This window comes from Meles meles, chromosome 5, assembly GCF_922984935.1.
Source record: "Meles meles chromosome 5, mMelMel3.1 paternal haplotype, whole genome shotgun sequence".
Lineage (NCBI taxonomy): Eukaryota > Metazoa > Chordata > Mammalia > Carnivora > Mustelidae > Meles > Meles meles.
This window is the reverse complement of record NC_060070.1, coordinates 137,466,404-137,487,679: the sequence shown is the minus strand read 5'-3', so window position 1 is coordinate 137,487,679 and position 21,276 is coordinate 137,466,404. Positions and strand designations below refer to the sequence as shown.

The following is a 21,276-nucleotide window of genomic DNA, read 5'->3' as shown; positions in this document are numbered from 1 at the left end:
TGAGTAAACCCAAAAAAGAAACGGCAGCAGTATCAGAACTGTAAACCAGAAATATTGGCTCTTAAGCTACTAAGAATTCTGTATAAACATAAGAGTATACTAGAATTTTTGGTTTTAATATTAAAAAAAAAGTCTTAGAGACCACTGAACTAATCTTTTAAAGATAAACTCTGGATTCCCCCATAAAATAAAAAAGATAAATTGCTTGACTTTAAATTTGTTAATGAAATGAATAAAATTCCAACTTCCAATTCTTATTTCTTCCAGAATATACCTGGAACACAAAACCTGGTCGGGGGCAGTTTTCAGGACCTACTTACAATCCCACGGCCAAGAATCTAAATATTGTGAACCGTGCACAGCCGGTTCCCTCGGTGCATGGAAGGACAGACTGGGTGGCCAAGTATGGCGGCCACCGGTAGGAGTCTCCTGTGAAGCCCCACAGCACTGCTCCATGGAGCCCTGCAAGTCCCCTGACCCTAGGAAATGTCTACAGATGTCATGTCTCTTTCTACTGAGTTCTGGAAGAAATATACAGTAGTGGGTACTTCAATTCAAAGAGCAAAAACCATCTCCTATTTTCTTTCCTAGAAATGAAATGCATATTCTTAGCATCGGTTGCCCACAGTGCTGATATACGGGTAGGACTTTACAAAGTATTGAATAAACTATTTGCCAAAGTATCAAGTATTTGATCTACAAATTAATAGTTACTAAGTATGATAAGAATCTTTTTTTTAAAAAAGGCCTTCAGAAAGTGTTTAGAGTGTTTCAGCTGTTATTTGCTAAACTAATTTAACATTTCCTCAGTTGGCCTCAAAGGTTTGTTTTTTTAATAGCAACTGGGTGGACTTCTGTGGGCTGTCAGTTATGGTTCTTATCTGGCTAAGGCTCTACCCTACCAGTTTGGCAATGGCAAAAGACGCTCATTTATCATATGCTTTTCTACTTTGAAATTATGGAAGCGATGGTTAATTCCATCTTGAGCAGGGTATCTTTTCTAGGAATAAATTTATCTTTAATAATAAAGATCTCAAAATTATGTCACCCAATTTTAGTGGAGAATCTGTTGTTTGATTTTGACCAACACAACTCCCACGAATTCATGGTGACTATCAAACCCAATGGCTCGAAGACTCCCAGATCGACCAAGTCAAGGTTCTCTCATCTTCACATCATTAAGAAAGTTCTTGAAACTGTGACGTATGTTCATCAGACTTTCAAAACACTTTGCTTCCATGTTCCTACTAGACACAAAAATGAGGTGTGCCAGCTTGTCCCCCAAAACAAACTGTTGCTGCTGCAGATCACTGACCTGGCTCCGACCTTGCCATTTACTCTGAAGAGCAAATGCATTCAGTTGCTATAGCAGTGATTTCACTTAGTACAATTCTTTTTTTCTTTAATTTCTAAACTGGTACTTAAAATACACATTTTGAACTAGGGACTACTCTATTTAAACCTGCCATTTTATGGACTGGACATTAGTACTGTATATTCTTCTTAAAGAATAATAATGTTATCAACTGCTATTTTTATATATTTTCTGACTTTGTAAAAAATGCTAATGTAATTGGTATCATCTCGTGGACATTATCCAAAGGCATCATAAAATGACAGTAATGTGGTATTTTTGTATAGAAGATGCAGCTCACCTTGTTGAAAAATGTTAAAATCTGAAGAGTTATTTATGTTGATGGTAATGGTTATATATATTTGTACAGTTCTAATTAATGTCTCAAAGCTAAAAAATTATTTTGTGTTACTGGGAAGCTTTTATACTTCTCAATAGATATTAAAATAAATATGGTTAACTGGTATGTTTTCTTTATACTTTTAAACTTTATACTTATACTCTGAGGGCTATTTGTCATTTTCATTATAGATTTTTGTTTTTCTAGCAGTTTTAGGTTTATGGAAAAATTCTCTGCAAAGTACAGAGTTTCCATATACCCCCCTTCGGGACCCTCCCCAAATTTCCCCTATTATTAACATCTTGCACTCGTGTGGGACATTTGCTGGAACTGATAAGCCAGTATCAGTACAACTTTAGTCCACAATTGACATTAAGGTTCATGCTTTGTGTTGTATACTCTGTGGGTTTTGACAAAATACATGCCATGTATCCACCATTACAGTATCCTAGAGATTAGTTTCCTTGTCCTAAAAATCCCATGTTCCACCCATTCATCCTTCTCTCCCACCCCCCAAACCTCTAACAACCCACCAATCTCTTCATCTTCACCGTGCTCCTGTTCCAGAATGGCACATAGCTGGACTCATACACCAGCTTCTTTCACTTAGCAAGATGCATTTAAGTTTCTTCCATGTCCTTTCTTAGCTCGATAGCTCATGTCTGTTTATTTCTAACTAATATTTCATGGTATATATGCACCACAGGTTGTTTATCCATTCACCTACTGAAGAACATCTTGTTTTGAAGTCTGGGCAATTATGAATAAAGCTGCTCACCCCAGTAGCAATCTAGCATCCAGATCTTGAATTCTAATACCACCGTCCAGTAAAAGGAACCAGGGCTTTCTGGAGAGATGGCTGATTCTAGTACTGAGCATAAAATACACAAGCTGATACTGGAGATCTTATAGTGTTAGAAAGTAAGAGTTACAAAAAACAAAAACAAAAAGCCAATAAGCAGAAGCAGCCCACATTGATGGTCTAGGTGAAAGACACAGGAGCTCCTAACAGAAGAGCTTCTAATGGTCCAAACTGCAATAATTTGAGAAAGAAAATGAAGAAGTAATTGTATTATAACCCAAAGTGCGAAATACATATCTTGGAGTCCATACTGATATAAATAAGTAAATAAGTGAGTAGGGAAAAGAGACAAATCTCCTGTGCAGAATCCCAAATAATGTATATAGACACTCTGCCCTCAAGAAGAAAGAGTACAACTCCCTAGTCCTTAAGTACAGAATGTTCACAGTGACTTCCTTTCAAAGAGCACAGTATAGGAAGGGGGGAAAGGAATAACTTCACAGTGGGGAAGCCTGACTGAATACTACCTGAAGCCAGATGATCAAGGTCAACATCAACAATAATACCATGTTCATATATGTCACCTTAATATTATGTGATGAAAACAGCATTTACCTCTGTGGTCTTCCTCCTAAAATTTCCTAACTCCAGACTAACCATAAGGGAAACACTAGACAAATTCTAACAGAAAAGCATTCTACAAAAGACTTGGTCAGGACTCCTCAAAACTATCAGAGTCATCAAAAACAAGGCAAATCTGAGAAACAGTCATAGCCAACAGGAGCTTAAGGAGACATGACAACTAATTGTAACATGGGATCCTAGCTGAGATCCTGGAAAAGAAATATAACATTAGTTTTTTAAAACTTAGAAAATATGAATAAAATATGGACTTCAATTAATTTACCAATATTGATTCATAAGTTCTAATAAATATTTCATGCTAACCTAAGATATCAATAATAGGGAAAACTAGGTGTGGGGTCTATGGGAACTCTGGACTGTCTTCTCAAAATGGTCCTAAAAAGTATATATATTTTTATTTTATTTTAAGATTTTATTTACTTGACAAAGAGATCACAAGCAGACAGAGAGACAGGCAGAGAGAGAGGAAGGGAAGCAGGCTCCCCACGGAGCAGAGAGCCCAATGTGGGGCTTGATCCCAGGACCCTGGGATCATGACCTAAGCTGAAGGCAGAGGCTTTAACCCACTGAGCCACCCAGATGCCCCAGAAAGTATATTTTTAAAAAGTGTATTTGATCAATTTATAAATTCAGCAATACTTACTAAATGCCTACTAAGTACTAAGTGAAGTATATATAGTAGTGACAAAATGGTCATTTTCCCTAACCTCATAAAACATATATTCTAGAGGGAGACATTAAATAAACACATATGAAATTGTATACTGGCAAACTATGATGGGGTTAAGAAAAAAAAAAAAAAACAGGACATTAGGGAGACTAAAGAAGAAATCTAAATGTCGAGAGACAACTGAATGGTTTTAAGTGTAGGAGTCAAAATATACTTGACATATGCCTCACCTGCTGGGTAGAGAATTGTTGAGCCAAACCATGAAATCAAGGAGTCCTACTAGAAAATTAAAAAATGGTGAGGCTTAGGCTTAGGTATTGCAAACAGTATGGAACAGAATAAGTATGACTGTTAATAGAAAGCTACTGGGTTTTAGTGTTACTCTTTCTTGCTGCTTTATAGAACTTTCTCATTAGTTCAGTATACTTTTAATTACTTCTCTTGGGTTTTCTAGAGAGATAAATATATTAACTGTTTAAAATGTTTAATTTCTTGATTTTTCCAGCATTTATACAAATTTATTTCTCATGTTTTATTGTTTTGTCTGGTGTCTCTAGAACAATGTTGATCTTGTCAGTAGCAGCAAATATATTATTATTTCTAACTTTAGCATAAAGCCACAAGACTAAATAAATGTTACCTAAGAACCTAAGGCACATAATATGCTCGATGAGTCAAAAAGTACTTATATTAGTGTCAAATTAATTTTGTTCAGACTGTTACCTAATTTAAAAATACATATGAAAAAGGTTCCATTCATCGTAACAACAAAAGCTAAAATATCCTACAATCTTAACAGAAATACAAAAAACTAAATGAATGTAACTCTAAAATACGAAGACATTAGAAACAAAACTAAATTAACAACCAGAAAACAATGTACAAAATGGTAACAAGTATGTATCAATAATTACTTTAAGTTACTTTAATTGGCCTTAATGCTCCAATCAAAACACACAGGGTGAAAAGATTAAAAACAAAAACAAACCATATAGGGTAGCTGAATGGATTTAAAAAAAAAAGCAAGACCCATCATTCCATCATGCTGTCTACAAGAGACTCACTTCAGATCTAAAGACACATGCAGACTTAAAGTGGAGATGGAAAAGATATTCCATGCAAATGGAAAGAAAAAGCTAGAGTAGCAATACCTACCAGACAAAACTTTTAAAGCAAAAACTGCAACAAAAGTGTTTTTACATAATGATAAAAGGGTCAATCCAAGAAGAGGATAGAACATTTGCAAATATTTACATACCTAACACAGGAGTACCTAAACATGTAAAGCAAATATTTTAACAGACATAAAGAGGGAAACTAACAATAATACAGTAACAACGCAAGACTTTAATACTCCACTTACATTAATAGATTATCAAGACAAAAAAGTCAGAAGTCAGTAAGGAAAAACTGTCCTTAAGTAATAGATCAAACCATAAAGACTTACTAGATATACACAGAACAGTTAATCTTCAAGCTGCAGAATACATTCTTTTCAAGTGCACATTAAACATTCTCCAAGATCACAGTAGGATCTCATGAGGTCACAAAACAAGTCTCAATAAATTTAAGACTTAAATCATATCAAACATCTTTTCCAAGCACAATGAAGCTAGAAATCAATTATAAAAATAAAATTGAAAACAGGAGCACCTGGATGGCTCAGTGGGTTAAGCCTCTACCTTCAGCTCAGGTCATGATCTCAGGGTCCTGGGATCAAGGCCCGCATCGGGCTCTCTGCTCAGCGGGGAGCCTGCTTGCTTCCCCCCTCTCTCTCTGCCTGCCTCTCTGCCTACTTGTGATCTCTATCTGTCAAATAAATAAAAATCTTTTTAAAAAATAAATAAAATTGAAAACAAAAAACCCACAACACATGGAGCCTAAACAGTATGCTACTCATCAACCAATGGGTCAAAAGAAAAAGAGAAAATCAAAAAATACCTTAAGACAAATGAAAATGAAAACAAGACTTTCCAAAATCTACAGGACACAGAAAAAACAATTTTTAAGAGAAAAGTTTATAAAAATAAGCAAGAAATAAAAAATCTCAAATAAATAATCTAACTTTACTCCTAAAGGAGCTTGAAAAAGAACAACAACAAAAAAGTCCAAAGTTAGCAGAAGGAGGGATATAATAAAGATCAGAATGGAAATAAATGATCTAGGGAGAGAGGAAGGAAGGAAGAGAGAGAGAGAGGAAGGAAAGGGAAGGGAAGAAGGGAGGGAGGGAGGGAAAAGAGGGAAGGAAGGAAGGAAAAAAGAAAAATTATGAAGCTAAAAGCTGGTTCTTTGAACAGATAAACAAAATTGATAAGCCTCTACCCAGACTCATCAAGAAAAGATGAAACAGAGACCAAATAAATAAAATCAGAAATGGAAAAGAAGTTAAACTGGTACTACAGAAATACAAAGGATCGTAAGAGATCTCTAAAATTATACACCAACAAACTGGAAAGCCTAGAAGAAAAGGATAAATTCCCAGAAACACACAACTTTCCAAGACTGATAATGAAGTAATAAAAAATATGAATAGACCGATTACAAATAATGGAATCAAAACAATTTAAAAACCACCCAAAACAAAAGTCCAGGACCAGACAGCTTCACAGATGGATCCTACCAAACATTTAAACAAGAGTTAGTAACTATCCTTCTCAAATTATTCCAAAACATTGAAGAGGAAGGAACACTTCCACACTCATTTTAGGAGGCCAGCATTATTACTTAAACCAGACAAAGACATTACAAAAGAAAATTGTAAGCTAAGAGCCCTGATGAACAAGGATGAAAAAATCCTCAAAAATTACCAGGAAACTGAATTCAACAATACAAAGGACCATATACCATGATCAAGTAGGATTTATGCCAGGGATACAAGAATGGTTTCAACATCCTCAAATCAATCAACATGATACATGTTAACAGCAACAAAAAAAAAAGGATAAAAATCATATGATCATCTCAATAGATGCAGAAAAACTATTTGACAAATTCAACATCCACTCATGATTAAAAATGATTAAAACTGTCAACAAAGTGGGTATAGAGGGAACAAACCTCAACAGAATAAAGTCCATATATGACAACCTACAGCTATCACCACGTTCAACAGCAAAAAACTAAAAGCTTCTCCTCTAAGACAAGGAATGAGACAAGAATGCCCACTCTTACCACTTTTATTCAACATATAGTACTAGAAGTCGTAACCACCGCCATTAGGCAAGAAAAAGAAATCAAAGGCATCCAAATTGGAAAGGAAGAAGTAAAACTATCACTAGTTGTCGATGAGATGAAATTATACATAGAAAATGCTGAAGACTTCACCAAAAAAACTATTAGAACAAATGAATTTCAGTTAAGTTACTGAATATTAAATAAACATACAAAAATCAGCTGTACATTTTTATAAACTAATAACAAGCTATCATGAAGAAATTTTAAAAACAATCCCATTTATAATTGAATCAAAAAGAATAAAATACCTAGGAATAAAACCAAGGAGGTGAAAGACCTGTACTATAAGATATTGATGAAAGAAACTGAAAATGACACAAATAAGTAATACACACTGGGCTCATAGATTGGAAGAATTACATTGTTAAAATGTCCTGACTACCAAAGCAATCTTAAGAGATTCAATGCAATCCCCATCAAAATATTAAACAAAATATTAAAATTATTCATGGAACTAGAACAAAGAATCCTAAAATTTATATGGCATTACAGGACCGCAAACAGCCAAAACAGTCTTGAGAAAGAAGAACAAAGTTGGAGGTAAGTCCCTGATTTCGAACTATACCACAAAGCTACAGTAACCCAAACAGTATGGTACCAGCACAAAAACAAATACATAAATGAACGGAATAGAGAGCCTAGAAACAAACACACACATATATGGTCAATCTATGATAAATGAGGCAGGAACAGACAATGGGTAAAGGACAGTCTCTTCAAAAAGTGTGCTGGGAAAACTGGATAGCTACATGTGAAAGAATAAAACTGGATTTCTATTTTATACCATATACAAAAATAAATATAGATTAAAGACAAACATAAGACCTGAAACCATAAAACTCCAAGAAGAACACTGAGGCAGTAAGCTCTTTGACATCAGTCTTAGCAATTTTTTTAGACCAGTTTCCTATTCAAGAGCAGCAAAAGCTAACACAAATAAATGGGATTACATCAAACTAAACAAGCTTTTGCAGAGAAGGGAACCAACAAAATGAAAAGGCAATCTAATGATGGAGGAAGATATTTGCAGCAAATCATGTATCTGATTAACATGTTAATATCTAAAACACATAAAAATCTTCTACAGCTTAATATCAAAACAACAAATAATCTAATAAAAAACAAGCAGAACTTGAATAGACATTTTTCCAAAGACATACAGCTGGCCAACAGACACATGAAAAGATGCTCAACATCAATAATCATCAGGGCCATGCAAATTGAAATCACAATGAAATATCAAACCAGTCAGGAGGGCTAGTATTAAAAAGAAAAAAAATAACAAGTGTTGGCGAGGAGGTCAGAATGTAAACTGGTGCAGCCACTATGAAAAACAGTATGGAGGTTCCTCAAAAAATTAAAACTAGAACTACCATGCAACCCTGCAATTCCACTTCTGGGTACTTACACAAAAACCCCGATCTAAAGAGATTTATGTACCCTATGTTCACTGCACCATTATTTATAATAGCTAAGATATGCAAGCAATCTAAATGTCAAGACAATCACAGAAAGGCTAGTTTAGAACCCAAAATGTATCTGATCAATTAATATATGAGTATTGCTTTTTAATTTCTTTCTGTGCCTCTGCTCTTACAGTTCATACGACTGAAACACCTGGGGAACAAGAAGTGAGAACTAGTGTTCACTTCTACCTGGCCCTCACATAGCAGGGTTTGGGCAGGTGAAAGCATAAAGGTTAGCTCTGTGAACAAGGATAATACACAGACTGGTCATCACTGCTCAAGAGAACACCTGGCCCCCCTATGGCATTCTGACCTTTATAACACTACCTATAACCAGTTATTTTTTTCCCAAACACATTTCTATAAAAATCAGTTTTTAAAATATCAAGAAGATCATGCAATGTTCTGCCTACTTGATTTTTTGTCCATTTTCCTTTAGACTGTACAGGACTAACGTTTGAGAAGTTCACAATAATCTGATTCACCAGGGCATGAAGTCATACCACAGACCAATTAGCTATTTATAAATGGATCTGTTCTTGTAATTTAAACCATGAATTTGGTACAACTACATGATAAAAAGGTGACTACTGACTATGCCAGGAACCATGGAACATTTTTTATTTAATCAAGCATTCACAAGTATGTGACATTAAGCACCAGCCCTTTCCTATTTAGGAGTAGTTATTATTAATAGTGTGTGCAAGAAAAAGACATGAAGTCTCAGTAGGTCGAAAGTTTAATGAGTTATTGCTGTGATGAGGCTATCCAATGACCCCAATGATCCCAGCTGTATTAACAGAAATGTGTAGTCTAGAATACACTACCCAGTCACACCCACCTTGTGCAGAGGTGGAAATGTCAGTGTCCCCTTAATGTTGTAGAGACCAAACCTGGTAATTCAAGTATCAGGTGTTTCATATTTATAGAATAGCTAGTTAACCACATTTTCATGTTTTCTTTTTTCTTCTTTCTTTTTTGTTACACAGTCCTAATCTTAGAAATCCTCACGAAGGGATCAGTTCTAAAACGAGCAGCAGTGCAATGTATAATCAAATTATAACTAACTTTCCTTGGTCCTTATTCAAAATAGGTAATTACTAAATAAAATATTAACAGAACACTTTCACATTCCTATAGTTTCCTATTATTCAGATCTCATTCTGCATCTAGACAGCTCTGGCAACGAAGACACCATAGAAAATATTACTTACAGAAAACTTTATTTTCATTGATATTTCATTTGACATAATTCCAAAGTAGGTCTGTGCTCTAGGATGAGCCAAAGAACAAAAATCCTAAAGCTCTTAAGAGACTTTTTTCATACTGTTCTGAGTAGGGCATGGGGTTTCCAGGCCCCCAATGTTGATACCCAACATTTTACCCCTTGATACAGAAATACCCATAGATACAGAAAGAAGAGATAACACCACGTTCAAGAATCAAACTGTAAGAGAATATATAAGAAGCTCTTGGGTTATATACCACCCACCTCTTTAAGGTTGTAATGATAATGACTGATTTCTTCTGCAAAGTTCAGTATTGTTTTTGTTCTGTTTCATTAAGTAAAATGTCAGAAAATGTTAAAATGCTGCACTTGCTTCTCTTAATACACTAAAAATAGTGGAAGTTTTTAAATTCTTCATGAGTCCAAGCGGGACATGGCTACTACTGATGGGGTCTATTCAAAAAACTAACTCCAAGTTTGGCGACCATCAGCAAACTGTTCAAAAGAAACACATAAACAAAAAACATCAGGTAAAGGACAGAACAGGCACTTGACTATTTTTTCAAGAACTAAAACTGCAGGTCCTTCAAAACTACATGGTGAGGAGATGCCAAGACAGAGCAGGCACAGGTGAACCTCCATTCCTGGAAGTACCAAAGGAATAACATGCCAAGGGACAGTCTTGCACCCCAGTTGCCTTAAAATAGTACATGTGAATCAGGAGCTCCTCATCTAACAGCCAATTAATTCAAAGAGATGAGCAAACGGAAGGCTGGGAAGACCAAGGTTTCTCCAGGGTCACAGAGCTGGATCATGGTACACTTCCAGTCTCCCAGTTCACTGCTCTTGACCTTGGTCTACACTGACTATAAAGCATTATGCCTGACAGCATCATAACTATGATCAAAATCAGGTAAGGGATCTTCTTCCAGATATTTAAAAATTCTGTTCTCAGAGTATCTGTATTATACTTGAGGAATTTTTTTTTTTTTTTTAATAATCTGGTTTGAGACAGTAAGATTTAATCAAAATTCCCCTATAGGAAAATTTTTAATAATAAAGGATGCCCACACGACTCAGAAATATGAAACTCATGCAGAAAGTCCCAGAAAGAGAGGCAGTCATGGCTTTTCATGAAGCTCCTCCCGCTGTAGGCAGGAGCCAGGACAGACCAAAACGCATTATGTGAGAGCAAATTCATGAACACACTTACTTCGTTCTGGCATTAAATCAACTACTGTTTCTGCAGCTTTCCCTATTTGTATGTAAATTACATCACCTCAACTGCTATCCAGCATCAGGCATAGCAGTAGTAAATCTCTGAATGCACAAGTCTTGGGGGGCATGAAACAACTCCATACTGGTGAAGAACAGCAAGAGAAAAGAAAATACCTGGCACCGGCAATTAAGCCCGCAGGCATAAATTTTCCAGAGTGGTAGAATCTCATTCCCATAATGCCAGCTAAGGTTCCAGAGGTAGCTGATGGGAAAGAGAAAAAGAATCAAAGATCATTACATCTTATATGCAGGAGAACAGAAGTCCCACCCATCTTTCAAGGGCCAGACCCCATCTCATACTGTCATCTCCTTCCCCACGGCCACCCACGCTCTATGGGGCTAAGAACAAATACTGGAATGTAAGGCCCTCACAGGCTGGGCCAAAAGGCCTTCTTGGCCTCACCTCCTACCACTCTTCAGCCACAGTTTTCTCCAAATTTGCCACAGATCTTTTTTTCCTATCTTTGCTGATGTATTTATACTGCATGCTCTTCTTTTCAACATTTGTTAAAACACCTATTATATGCCATGCACTGCACTAGGGGCTGGAGGACAAAACTATCATCAAAAAAGGTATTTTTTTTTTTAAAGATTTTATTTATTTATTTGACAGACAGAGATCACAAGTAGGCAGAGAGGCAGGCAGAGAGAGAGAGAGAGAAGGCAGGCTCCCTGCGGAGCAGAAAGCCTGATGCAGGGCTCGATCCCAGGACCCTGGGAATATGACCCAAGTCGAAGGCAGAGGCTTTAATTCACTGAGCCACCCAGGCACCCCATCAAAAAAGGTATTTAAACAGGGGTGCCTGGGTGGCTCAGGTCATGACCATGGAGTCCTGGGATGGAGCCCTGCATTGGGCTCCTTGCTCAGTGGGAGTCTGCTTCTCCCTCTGTCTCTCACCCTGCTCATGCTCTATCAAGTAAATAAAATCTTAAAAAGAAAAAAAGGTCTCTAAACAGTGGGTCCAGCCTATATAGGAAGAGCAGGAAAAGACTTGCTGAGGAAGTAAAGATCAAGCGAAGATCTAAAAAGTAGGAGTGAATGAACTAAAGGGGGAAGAAAGCACATTCCATGCAGAGGAATAATACACCCAGGGCCTTGTGGTGAGAGGGAACTGAAGCTAAAATACGGCTAGTGAGGAAGAGGGGCCAGACCACAGAGCCTCAAGAGCCATACGAAGCACTGTGGTCTTCATCCTCAGAGAGATGAGAAGTCATTCAAAGATATCAAGCAGAGGGATACATGAGTAGAAGAAAAGTGTAAAAACTAAATTCTAGCTGTTCCAGGGGAACTGCAGCAAAATCAGGGCACGTAGGGATACCAATTAAGACACTTCCTCAGGAATGCAGGCAAAATACAGGATTACTGGGATGGGGACAGTGGCCATGGAGACAGAGAAGACAATTCAGGATATGTGCTGGAGGTGGTGTCAAGAGGACTTCCTGGTGAATGAGACAGAAAGATGGGGGGCAGGAGAGCAAGACCCAAAAGGATGGAGAACACCAGAAGACCAAGGTTATGTGAGGACAAGAGGTCAGGTTTGGGTATATGCCTTGAGACAACTAACAAAATATTTCAAGCACGTAACTGTATATCTAAGAGTAAACCTTGGAGGAGAAACACGTTTGTGAATCAATGACCTGTTTCAATAGTAATTTAAGGCCTGGGCTCCAATGAGCCAAGCAAGATGGTATAAAGAATATAAAAAGAACCAGGTCTTGGGGCACCTGGGTGGCTCAGTCAGTTAAGCAGTCAACTCTTGATACTGACTCAGGTCATGATCTCAGGGTACTGAGACTGAGCACCAAATCAGGCTCCGTGCTCAGCAGGGAGTCTGCTTGGGATTCTCTCCCTCTCCTTCTGCCCCTCCCCCTGCTCACTTGAGCTTTCTAATAAATAAACAGGTCTTAAGAAAAGAAAAAAAAAGAGCCAGGTCTTAAGAACTTCAACATTTAATAGCCAAAAAAGAAGATGGATTAACAAAAGAGAACAAGTAAATAAAAAGGAAAACAGGAGACTGGAAAATGTATTGGTCTGCTATGCTGAGAAAGCTAACAGGCCACTAGAATGAGGATTAAAAAATGTACACTGCAGTGGCGCATGTGTGATTCAGTCAGTTAAGCATCCAACTTTGATTTTTTTTTCTTTTTTTTTTTTCCATTTTATTTATTTTTTCAGCATAACAGTATTCATTCTTTTTGCACCCAACTTTGATTTTGACTCAGGTCCTGATCTCAGGGTCCTGGGATTGAGCCCCAGGGAGTCTGCCCAAGATTCTCTCCCTCTGCCCCTCCCCCATCTCGCGAGTGCACGTGCCCTATCTCTCTCAAATAAACATCTTTAAAAAAAAAAAAAAAAAAAAACAACTGGATTCTGAAAAATTCAGGTCACTGGCACAATCAGGGAAAACTATTTCCATGGACAAAGGAGACAAAAACATGAAACTGAGTGGGTCGAGAATGTGAAAGGGGAAGAAATAAAAACAAGCAGCATAACACACTGTTTAAGAGAAGTTTCTAAAGGGGAAGAAGGGCATCAACTGGAGAAGGAAGTGGGGTCACAAAAGGTCCTTTTTTCCTCACTGGGTGAGAGAGGACACACATGAACACAGGCAGGAGGGAGCCATCTGCATGGTGGAATCCAGTAAGAGATGGCATCTGCGGCAGAATAACACTCCAGAGGGTCAGGGAGAAGAGACCCAAAGGCTGGGTGGAGAGACTGGCCTTGGAGAGAAGAGACACAGCACAGCGGAAGGTATGGTTGCTGACGGCACGCTGGAGCCCCATGTGATGACTGCTGCTCTCCTTTAAGCAGGCAGTGCTGAGAGTGGAGGAGTGGAATCAGAAATGGGAAAAAAGTGAGTCACATGGGTGGCCCAGTTGGTTAAGCGTCTGCCTTCGGCTTAGGTCATGATCCCAGGGTCCTGGGATCGAGTCCTACATTGGGCTCCTTTATCAGCAGGGAGCCTGCTTCTTCCTCTGCCTGCTCTGCCTGCCATTCCCCCTGCTTGTGTGTTTGCTCGCTCTCTGATAGTGAGAGAGATAAATAAATTCTTTGGGCGCCTCGGTGGCTCTGTTGGTTAAGCGACTGCCTTTGGCTCAGGTCACGATCAGCCCCATGTGATGACTGCTGCTCTCCTTTAAGCAGGCAGTGCTGAGAGTGGAGGAGTGGAATCAGAAATGGGAAAAAAGTGAGTCACATGGGTGGCCCAGTTGGTTAAGCGTCTGCCTTCGGCTTAGGTCATGATCCCAGGGTCCTGGGATCGAGTCCTACATTGGGCTCCTTTATCAGCAGGGAGCCTGCTTCTTCCTCTGCCTGCTCTGCCTGCCATTCCCCCTGCTTGTGTGTTTGCTCGCTCTCTGATAGTGAGAGAGATAAATAAATTCTTTGGGCGCCTCGGTGGCTCTGTTGGTTAAGCGACTGCCTTTGGCTCAGGTCACGATCCTCAGTCCTAGGATCGAGTCCCACATCAGGATCCCTGCTCGACAGAGTGTCTGCTTCTCCCGCTGACCTCCCTCCTCTCATTCTCTCTCAAATAAATAAAATTAAAAAAAAAAAAAAAGAAATGGGAAAAAAGAAGTCTGAGAGTCTTTCAGGCAACTTGAGTGAGGGAGCTGTGAGGCAGACCGAGAGCTGGGCACCTCCTCCTTTTGCAGCACACCCCACATCAGCCATTGCTGACCTCTACGGCCCAGCCCATGGCAACTTGTGCAAACCACTCCGTTAACATGCTTGTTCTCCCCACTATACTTTTAAAGGCCAGAACTATAAATTTCCCAACTCTGCGGGTCTGTTGAGACAGTGAGATGCCCACAGTCCTAGCACATAGCCCGATACATGGGTGCAGCTCAATAAAAATGCCCCCAAAGCCACCCTGGTAAGTAGTAATCTTCCCTTCCCAGCACTCCTCACTCTCTGTGCAGCTCACAGGGCACTTCCGCAGCCCCGCAGGCGGTTTCATGTCAATCAAGGTAAAGGCTCCTTGGAGGCACGGCCTCTGCCATACATTTAGCTCAGTGCTAAAGGGCTAATATTTTCAAATGCAAATAATTAATACTGATGCAAACCTAAGTCTGACATGTGATCCTCTGCGAATGCTCAAGCACAGTCTTCAGTGGGCCATCATAATGATTAAGAGACATAGACTTGCCTTGCACAGCACTATTAATTTCATTGGCTAAACCTAAATTCACGAGGCATGAAAACCTTTCTGTATTCTGTACTTAGAAAACAAACAGAAACCAGCACAAATCCTCCCACCCCCAATTTTAAAACTTCCCTAGAACTTGGCAGAAGTAGTAAAACTGTCTTCATGTGAAGAACCTGCCAAATTCCACCAAACCAGAGCCTCTTGGCAGAGGACCCTGGATACATAATCGCACGAGAGAGAGAGCGACACTGACATACCTAGGAACACCCAGATGTTCCTCGGGTCCTGAGACAGCTGATAAGCACCCAGGCCTGCTAAGCTACCAAAAAGCAGCCCAGCGGCCAGTGACGGGACGCTACCTGTAAGAAAGCAAAGAGAGTCCTGCATTATAATGTCAGCTACTCATTTCATTAACAGAATTCACAAGATTTCCTTCCCCTACAAGGAAAACCGCAAAAAAAAAAAATTATTTTTCTCAAGACAGTTCATAACCAAGGAGCTCTTAAGTAGGAAAACTTTGGGGGAGTTTGCTATTTTACAGAAAAGGCAGGGTAATAGCACACGAATCCTTTTTAACTAGACAGATACTTCCATCTGGGGTGAAAAGAAGGGCTCCTAACCAGGCCTGACTAACCTGTCAAGGCTGGAACTGTCAGAACTCAGGCAAATCCCCCAAAGGAGAGGGAAATAAGGGCAGTGAGTTAAAAAAACAAACAAACAAAAACCCGAACGAACAACAAAAAAACCTGGAGACTAAGAATTCTGGGGTGTGTGTGTGTGTGTGTGTGTGTTGGGGTGGAGATGCAGGCTAGAACAGAGGCAGAAACAGCACATTTACTGATAGACCTACGTCTAAAGAGGAGACTTCAAAAACATGAGCAGGGAAAGAAAAGAGGTTTCTTCCTACTTAGCACAGAGATGACACTCTGGGGTGAAGGCTGATGTGTGGTAGTCAATGATAATAACAACCTACTACCACCCCTGCCCAGCAGCTTTAGATAAAGAACCAAAGGACAAGTGAGTAGACAAGAAGCCTGACGTAGGTCAACCAGATAATGGGAAAGCAAGTGCAAGAGCAGCTATACTGATAATAAGCCCGCCCTCAAGCTAGAGGGCTTAAAGCAAACTTGACTCAAACAAGATCCCACTTTAGGGACTCTACCAGCAACAATGTGAAAATCTTAGCGGTTTAAGTGGCTACAAATCATACCTGCTTTTGCATAGCCAATGATCCCACCAGAAGCAACCAGGGCTGCATAGCCAAAACCAATCCAATGTAAAGGCACTCTGAAAATGAGAGCATAAGAAATCAGTGCCAATCGTGGCTTAAAAAAAAAAAAAAAAATTACAAGATGGGATTAAAACATCATTCCAGAACAGTCCTATCACTGTACAAAGGAACATAAATCCCAGAGGTCAGATGACTTGCTGTAGTCAGTGACAGAGTTGGAACTCAAAACCAGGTCCCAGGTCTGCATGCCACCCTCCCACACACCCTGTGCTCGCCAGCAGTCTATTCTTAAAATCCTTTCCAGATAAGGAAGCTAGGTCTGGTTTTGAGAAGTTGCTGGCTATTTCTCTCCCATTCAGTGTACTTACAGTGGGCCAGAGTCCTTCTGCATTGTTCTCTTTCACTCTGACCAGACAGAGTACACCAGGCCAGCACCTGCGGAGGCGGGGGCTGGATCAGAGATGGTTAACTGCAGGCCTCTCCAGCAGTCAGAAGGAAATGGACCCAAGTTCCAGCTCCACCCCTCAGGAGCGAAGAAGAGTCAAGCTCAAAGCTCTCTTAGCCTCAGCTTCCCTCACTGTACAGAAGGATAAGAATGGTAGAAATTTCCCAGGGCTCCTGTGAGCATTAAACAGGGTAATAGGAAAAGTGCTTACTTAGCACGTAGTAAAATGCTGAGCAGATACCAACCGTTTTGGTAATAACCTCCATTCTAATAACACAGGCCTACAGGAAACGGAACGCAATCCACTGACCAGCTCCATACAATGAGTTTACCTTCTCCTCAGCTCCTGATTTACTACTAAATCAGAAACTAAGTATCCCCTGTGTCCTTAATCGAGCTATTTTAATTGCCCCTCTCTGCCCTTGCCCAAAGAATTCAATTATTGCAATCCTCAACATCTGCAAAACTTTTAGATGGCAATTTTCTCTTGCATCCAAATCACAGTTCGTTCGACAGCTCGGCGAGGGGGTAAAATACTGGAAAGCCCAGGTCCTAGTTAACGTGGGACACTTCGCTCTTGGCGAAGCAGGGTGCAACCCCTACTTTCTTAAAGAAATGCATTTGGTATCCAATGAGTTTTAAAGCTTGGAAGCAATTTATACCTGTTTTGTTTTAAACTTTTAATTGTGGGGCAGGGGAATTCCAGTGATTAATTCCAAGTAGCACCGAGTTACTGAGACTTTCAAGGAGCTGAAGCAATAAAATCCACAGGAAACTAGTCACCACCACGCTACATCGGTAAGCATTTGTCTCAAAAGCACAGGGATTCTGCAAGGTTCACAGTTTTTAAGCAAAGCACAAAATGCGCGACTAGAAAGACAACTATGACGCAGCCTAACGCTCCTGCCTGGGTCTGAGGGACGAAGAGTGGGCGGCAGCAAAGCCTCTCCTGTAACCCCCCAAAGTCAAAAAGGTATAGAATAACAATCCCCAAGTACCGAACCGCTTTGCCGTAAGTCCACACCGGCCTTCTACAGCGCACAAGCCGTGAGGCGGACAGTACTGGTCCCGCCGGAAGCGACGCCACGCGCTCTGCGTCCCGAGGCCAAGGCGGAACGTGGGGCGGGGCGTGGAGGGGTGGAGTCGCGCCGCGCGCAGGCGTCCCGGGAACTGGGGACGCATGGGGCGGGGCTTGAGGGGAGGAGTCGAGGCGCGAGCGCGGCGTCCCGGAGACGGGGCGGGACCTGGGGCGGGGAGTTGTGCTACGCCTCCACTGTCGCAGCTCCCACGGGGCAGCCGACCTTAGAAGCTCGGCTCTCCAGAAGCCTGCCTGAAACCCAGAATTTGAGTCGGATCTTGCAAGAGGCATCGCGAGTTGGGCCCAGCCTGAGGTGCGGGGCCACGGATACGAGAGAAGGGCACCTGAGGATGGACTCTGAAAGACCCTTTTAGTGGAGGGACTTGTGGTTTACCTGGTGTAAACCGGAGGCGTGCTCTAGCCAGATCACATTTTTGCCTACAGTGGTTAAGTACTTTCTTCCTGCAGAGGTGGTGACCGCAAACCAGGGTGAGCAGCATGTAAAGGAGGAGAGAGGATGAGTTAAATATCATTTCCACTACCTCTGTATGCCCTAGTGTCCACAAAACGTAATCTCCATTCCGCTACAGATTTGCTTCTCTTCCTCGTGTTTCCTGCAGGACCACTTGATTGCTGTACAGCAAAATTTGGGTGTTTATCCTTGATGTCTGTCTCTCTCTCTCCTTAATCTCCTACAAGAATCAATGTAGATAAATCTTATAAATACAATCTTGAGTGAAAGAAGGAGACTGCAGCTCATACATACTCCCAAACAAAAACTTTCCAGTTACAGCAGTTCCTGCCTTTGAGATACCAAAACTGAAGCCTGTGTTTACCATAACTAATTCTAACCCGGGAAATCAGATAAGGACTAAGAAGAACTTGAGTAATTCCAGTATGCCAGAACCTCACTGAGTTACTGGAAGATTTTGAACAACCAACAACGGGACTTAACTTAAAACTAGCTCAGAATGGATTTGGGGATGCCTTCCTCCCTATTCAGGTGTAAACTTAAACCTTCGTTTTAACCACCGTGATCTTACTCCTGTCCTTTAGACTTAAAGAAATTGAACCACAGGGAATTAAGTAAATTACCTACAATCCTCATTCTGGCTGGAGCTGCTATTTTGAAGTAAGTTCTTTCAAAACCTACACCCTTAACTTCACATTATATTGCCTCTGTGTCATTCCTCAACCAAAACCTAGTGGCCCCCTTTCTCGTGCAATGCCCTGTGAAGTCCTACACATCTCCCTCCCTGCCCTCAGCTCACTTTCATCTCGTCTTTGCTCATGCTTCAGCCTCCTTGTCCCCACCTCTGAGCACTTGCACCTGTTGCTTCAGCTGCCCAGCACTTCCCAGATAATCTCCGAGGTCACCACCTCCTCTCCTTTATGTCTTCATTCAGCTGTCACTTCCTCAGTGAGGCCTTCCTGGATTATCTGGTTTAAAATGGGTGGCTCATTTGGTGAAGCGTCCGACTTTGGCTCAGGTTGTGATCTCAGAGTGCTGGGATCAAGACCTGCATCCTGCTCCCTGCTCAGTGGGGAGCCTGCATGTCCCTCTTCCTCTGCCTCCTGCTTGTGCTCTCGCAAAAAAATAAATCTTCAAAAATAAACTAAAATAAAATTGCAACGCATATGCAATTCTCAGCGTATTTTTCTCCATGGCACTTACCTCCATATTTAGTGCTGTATAACTTACTAATTATAAAATCATCTCTCCTCCCTAGTATGTAAGTTCCTAGAGAATGAGGGTGTTTATGCAGCACTTAGAATAGTGCTTGGCACAGAGTGGATGCTCAGTAAGCATGTGTTGAATGAATGAGCAGATGTGGAATAAAAGGAGAGGCTGGTCTGCAGAAAGAAGAATGAAGACAATATGCAGAGAGAGGAGGAGACAAGAGGGAGAGATTGCCCTGATCACACCCTGTCCCTTTCTGAGCTCTGGTTCTCTTCCTACCCTAGCTTCTGTCAGACGCAACTGTGTCTGTTATAAATCCATCCCCATGCCCTCTGTTGAAGTTTGGAATAAACAGAGTTACTCTTTGTTTCTTGCAGTTAAATGTCTCTTTTAGCTGAGATAGCACCCCGTTTCTTCTGCCAGAAATAACTTTTTATTCTTGTCTAAAATCCCAATCTCATTATTCATTTATTTATTTGACAGACAGAGATCACAAGTAGGCAGAGAGGCAGGCAGAGAGAGAGGAGGAAACAGGCTCCCTGCTGAGCAGAGACTGATGTGGGGCTCCATCCCAGGGCCCTGAGACCATGACCTAAGCTGAAGGCAGAGGCTTTAACCCACTGAGTCACCCAGGTGCCCCCTCAATCTCATTTTTTATTAAAAAGTCATCAGTGAAGCCGCCCCTGACTATCCCAGGCCATTACATGTGTTCTGTGAAAGGGGGGTGTATGCAAAAGGACCACCAAAAGTCAAAGAAGTCATTAAGACCTGAGAGATCTGCCAAGCTGACAAGTCTAGCTTGGCAAGTAATGGCTTATTAGGGGGACAGAGTGTTCCTTTGGCTGCCACAGTACAAGTAGACTTGCATGTGTCTCATGTCTCCAGGGCAGATCAAGGATGCTATGCCCTGAGGGTATACTTAGGGATGTGGTTAAACAAAAGCAAAGAATGGGGAGACCTGTGCTCAAGAAGGTTTCAGGCCACAAAACAGTCATCATGGCTTTGTCCAAGATAGAATTAGTCTGGTTCATGAAACATGAAACATTTACCAAAACTTTTGTCCTTTGGGTGGGGATCACACTTTTCCTTCCTAAGGTAGTGCCTGGCATATGGTGAACACAATACAGGCTACCGAATAAACAGGAGGGGGGAGATCTAGGTCACATGGCACAGTCTAAATCGGGAAAGAGTGAATTTGTGATGAGAATCTGCTCACACACAAGTATCAAAGTAGACAATTCAACATTAAGATGGTGAAGACTATATGCAGACTATACATTTCTACATGGAAAAAAGAAAAAGAATGAACATGAATTCCCCCAAATAAATTATACAGTTTTGTATGACCTGTTGTCAATGTCATGGCTTCCAAGGATACTACCAGGTAAATTCTGTCAGAGATCACTGAACAGCGAGGCTCACAGACTAACCTAAAATGGTTGAATCATGTGGTTTATTAAATCAACTTAAAACATGAGGAAGAGAGAGGTGGTTCAAGATGGCGCCACAGGAAGACCTGCATTCACTTTACCCCATGGACACACTGAATCTACACCTGCATGCAGAGAATTACTTCTGAAGAACTAACATTGATTGAATAGCTTCTGCACAATGAATAGAGGGACCACACAGAGAAGGGGAGAAGAGACAGAGACATGGTAACAACGAGACCACAC

The 21,276-nt window shown here is 40.7% G+C and overlaps 2 protein-coding genes across 5 annotated transcripts in view; one reads left to right on the top strand and one right to left on the bottom strand.

Annotated features, from left to right (window-relative positions):
- The window catches only part of MAK (male germ cell associated kinase), a 59,473-nt gene extending 57,716 nt beyond the window's left edge, over window positions 1-1,757 (top strand). Inside the window, exon 15 of the mRNA XM_046005657.1 lies at window positions 268-1,757. Coding sequence (XP_045861613.1) covers window positions 268-422 — 155 coding nt within the window. The 3' untranslated portion in view covers window positions 423-1,757. The remainder of the gene's footprint in view (window positions 1-267) is intronic.
- A 7,958-nt stretch (window positions 1,758-9,715) lies between these two features.
- Window positions 9,716-17,962, bottom strand: LOC123941189 (transmembrane protein 14C). 4 transcript variants are annotated; one of them, XM_046004105.1, is made up of 6 exons: window positions 17,840-17,962; window positions 16,765-16,831; window positions 16,376-16,452; window positions 15,423-15,524; window positions 11,132-11,219; window positions 9,716-10,234 (listed from the first exon to the last, which is right to left on the bottom strand). In XM_046004105.1, the coding sequence occupies exons 2-6, from the start codon at window positions 16,785-16,787 to the stop codon at window positions 10,180-10,182; spliced, it is 345 nt and encodes a 114-aa protein (XP_045860061.1). In that variant the 5' UTR covers window positions 16,788-16,831; window positions 17,840-17,962; the 3' UTR covers window positions 9,716-10,179. The 4 variants fall into 4 exon arrangements, with proteins under 4 accessions (XP_045860061.1, XP_045860062.1, XP_045860063.1 ...); XM_046004106.1 differs by having other exon boundaries at window positions 16,765-16,846; window positions 17,840-17,951; XM_046004107.1 differs by having other exon boundaries at window positions 17,845-17,948.
- Window positions 17,963-21,276: the final 3,314 nt, after the last annotated feature.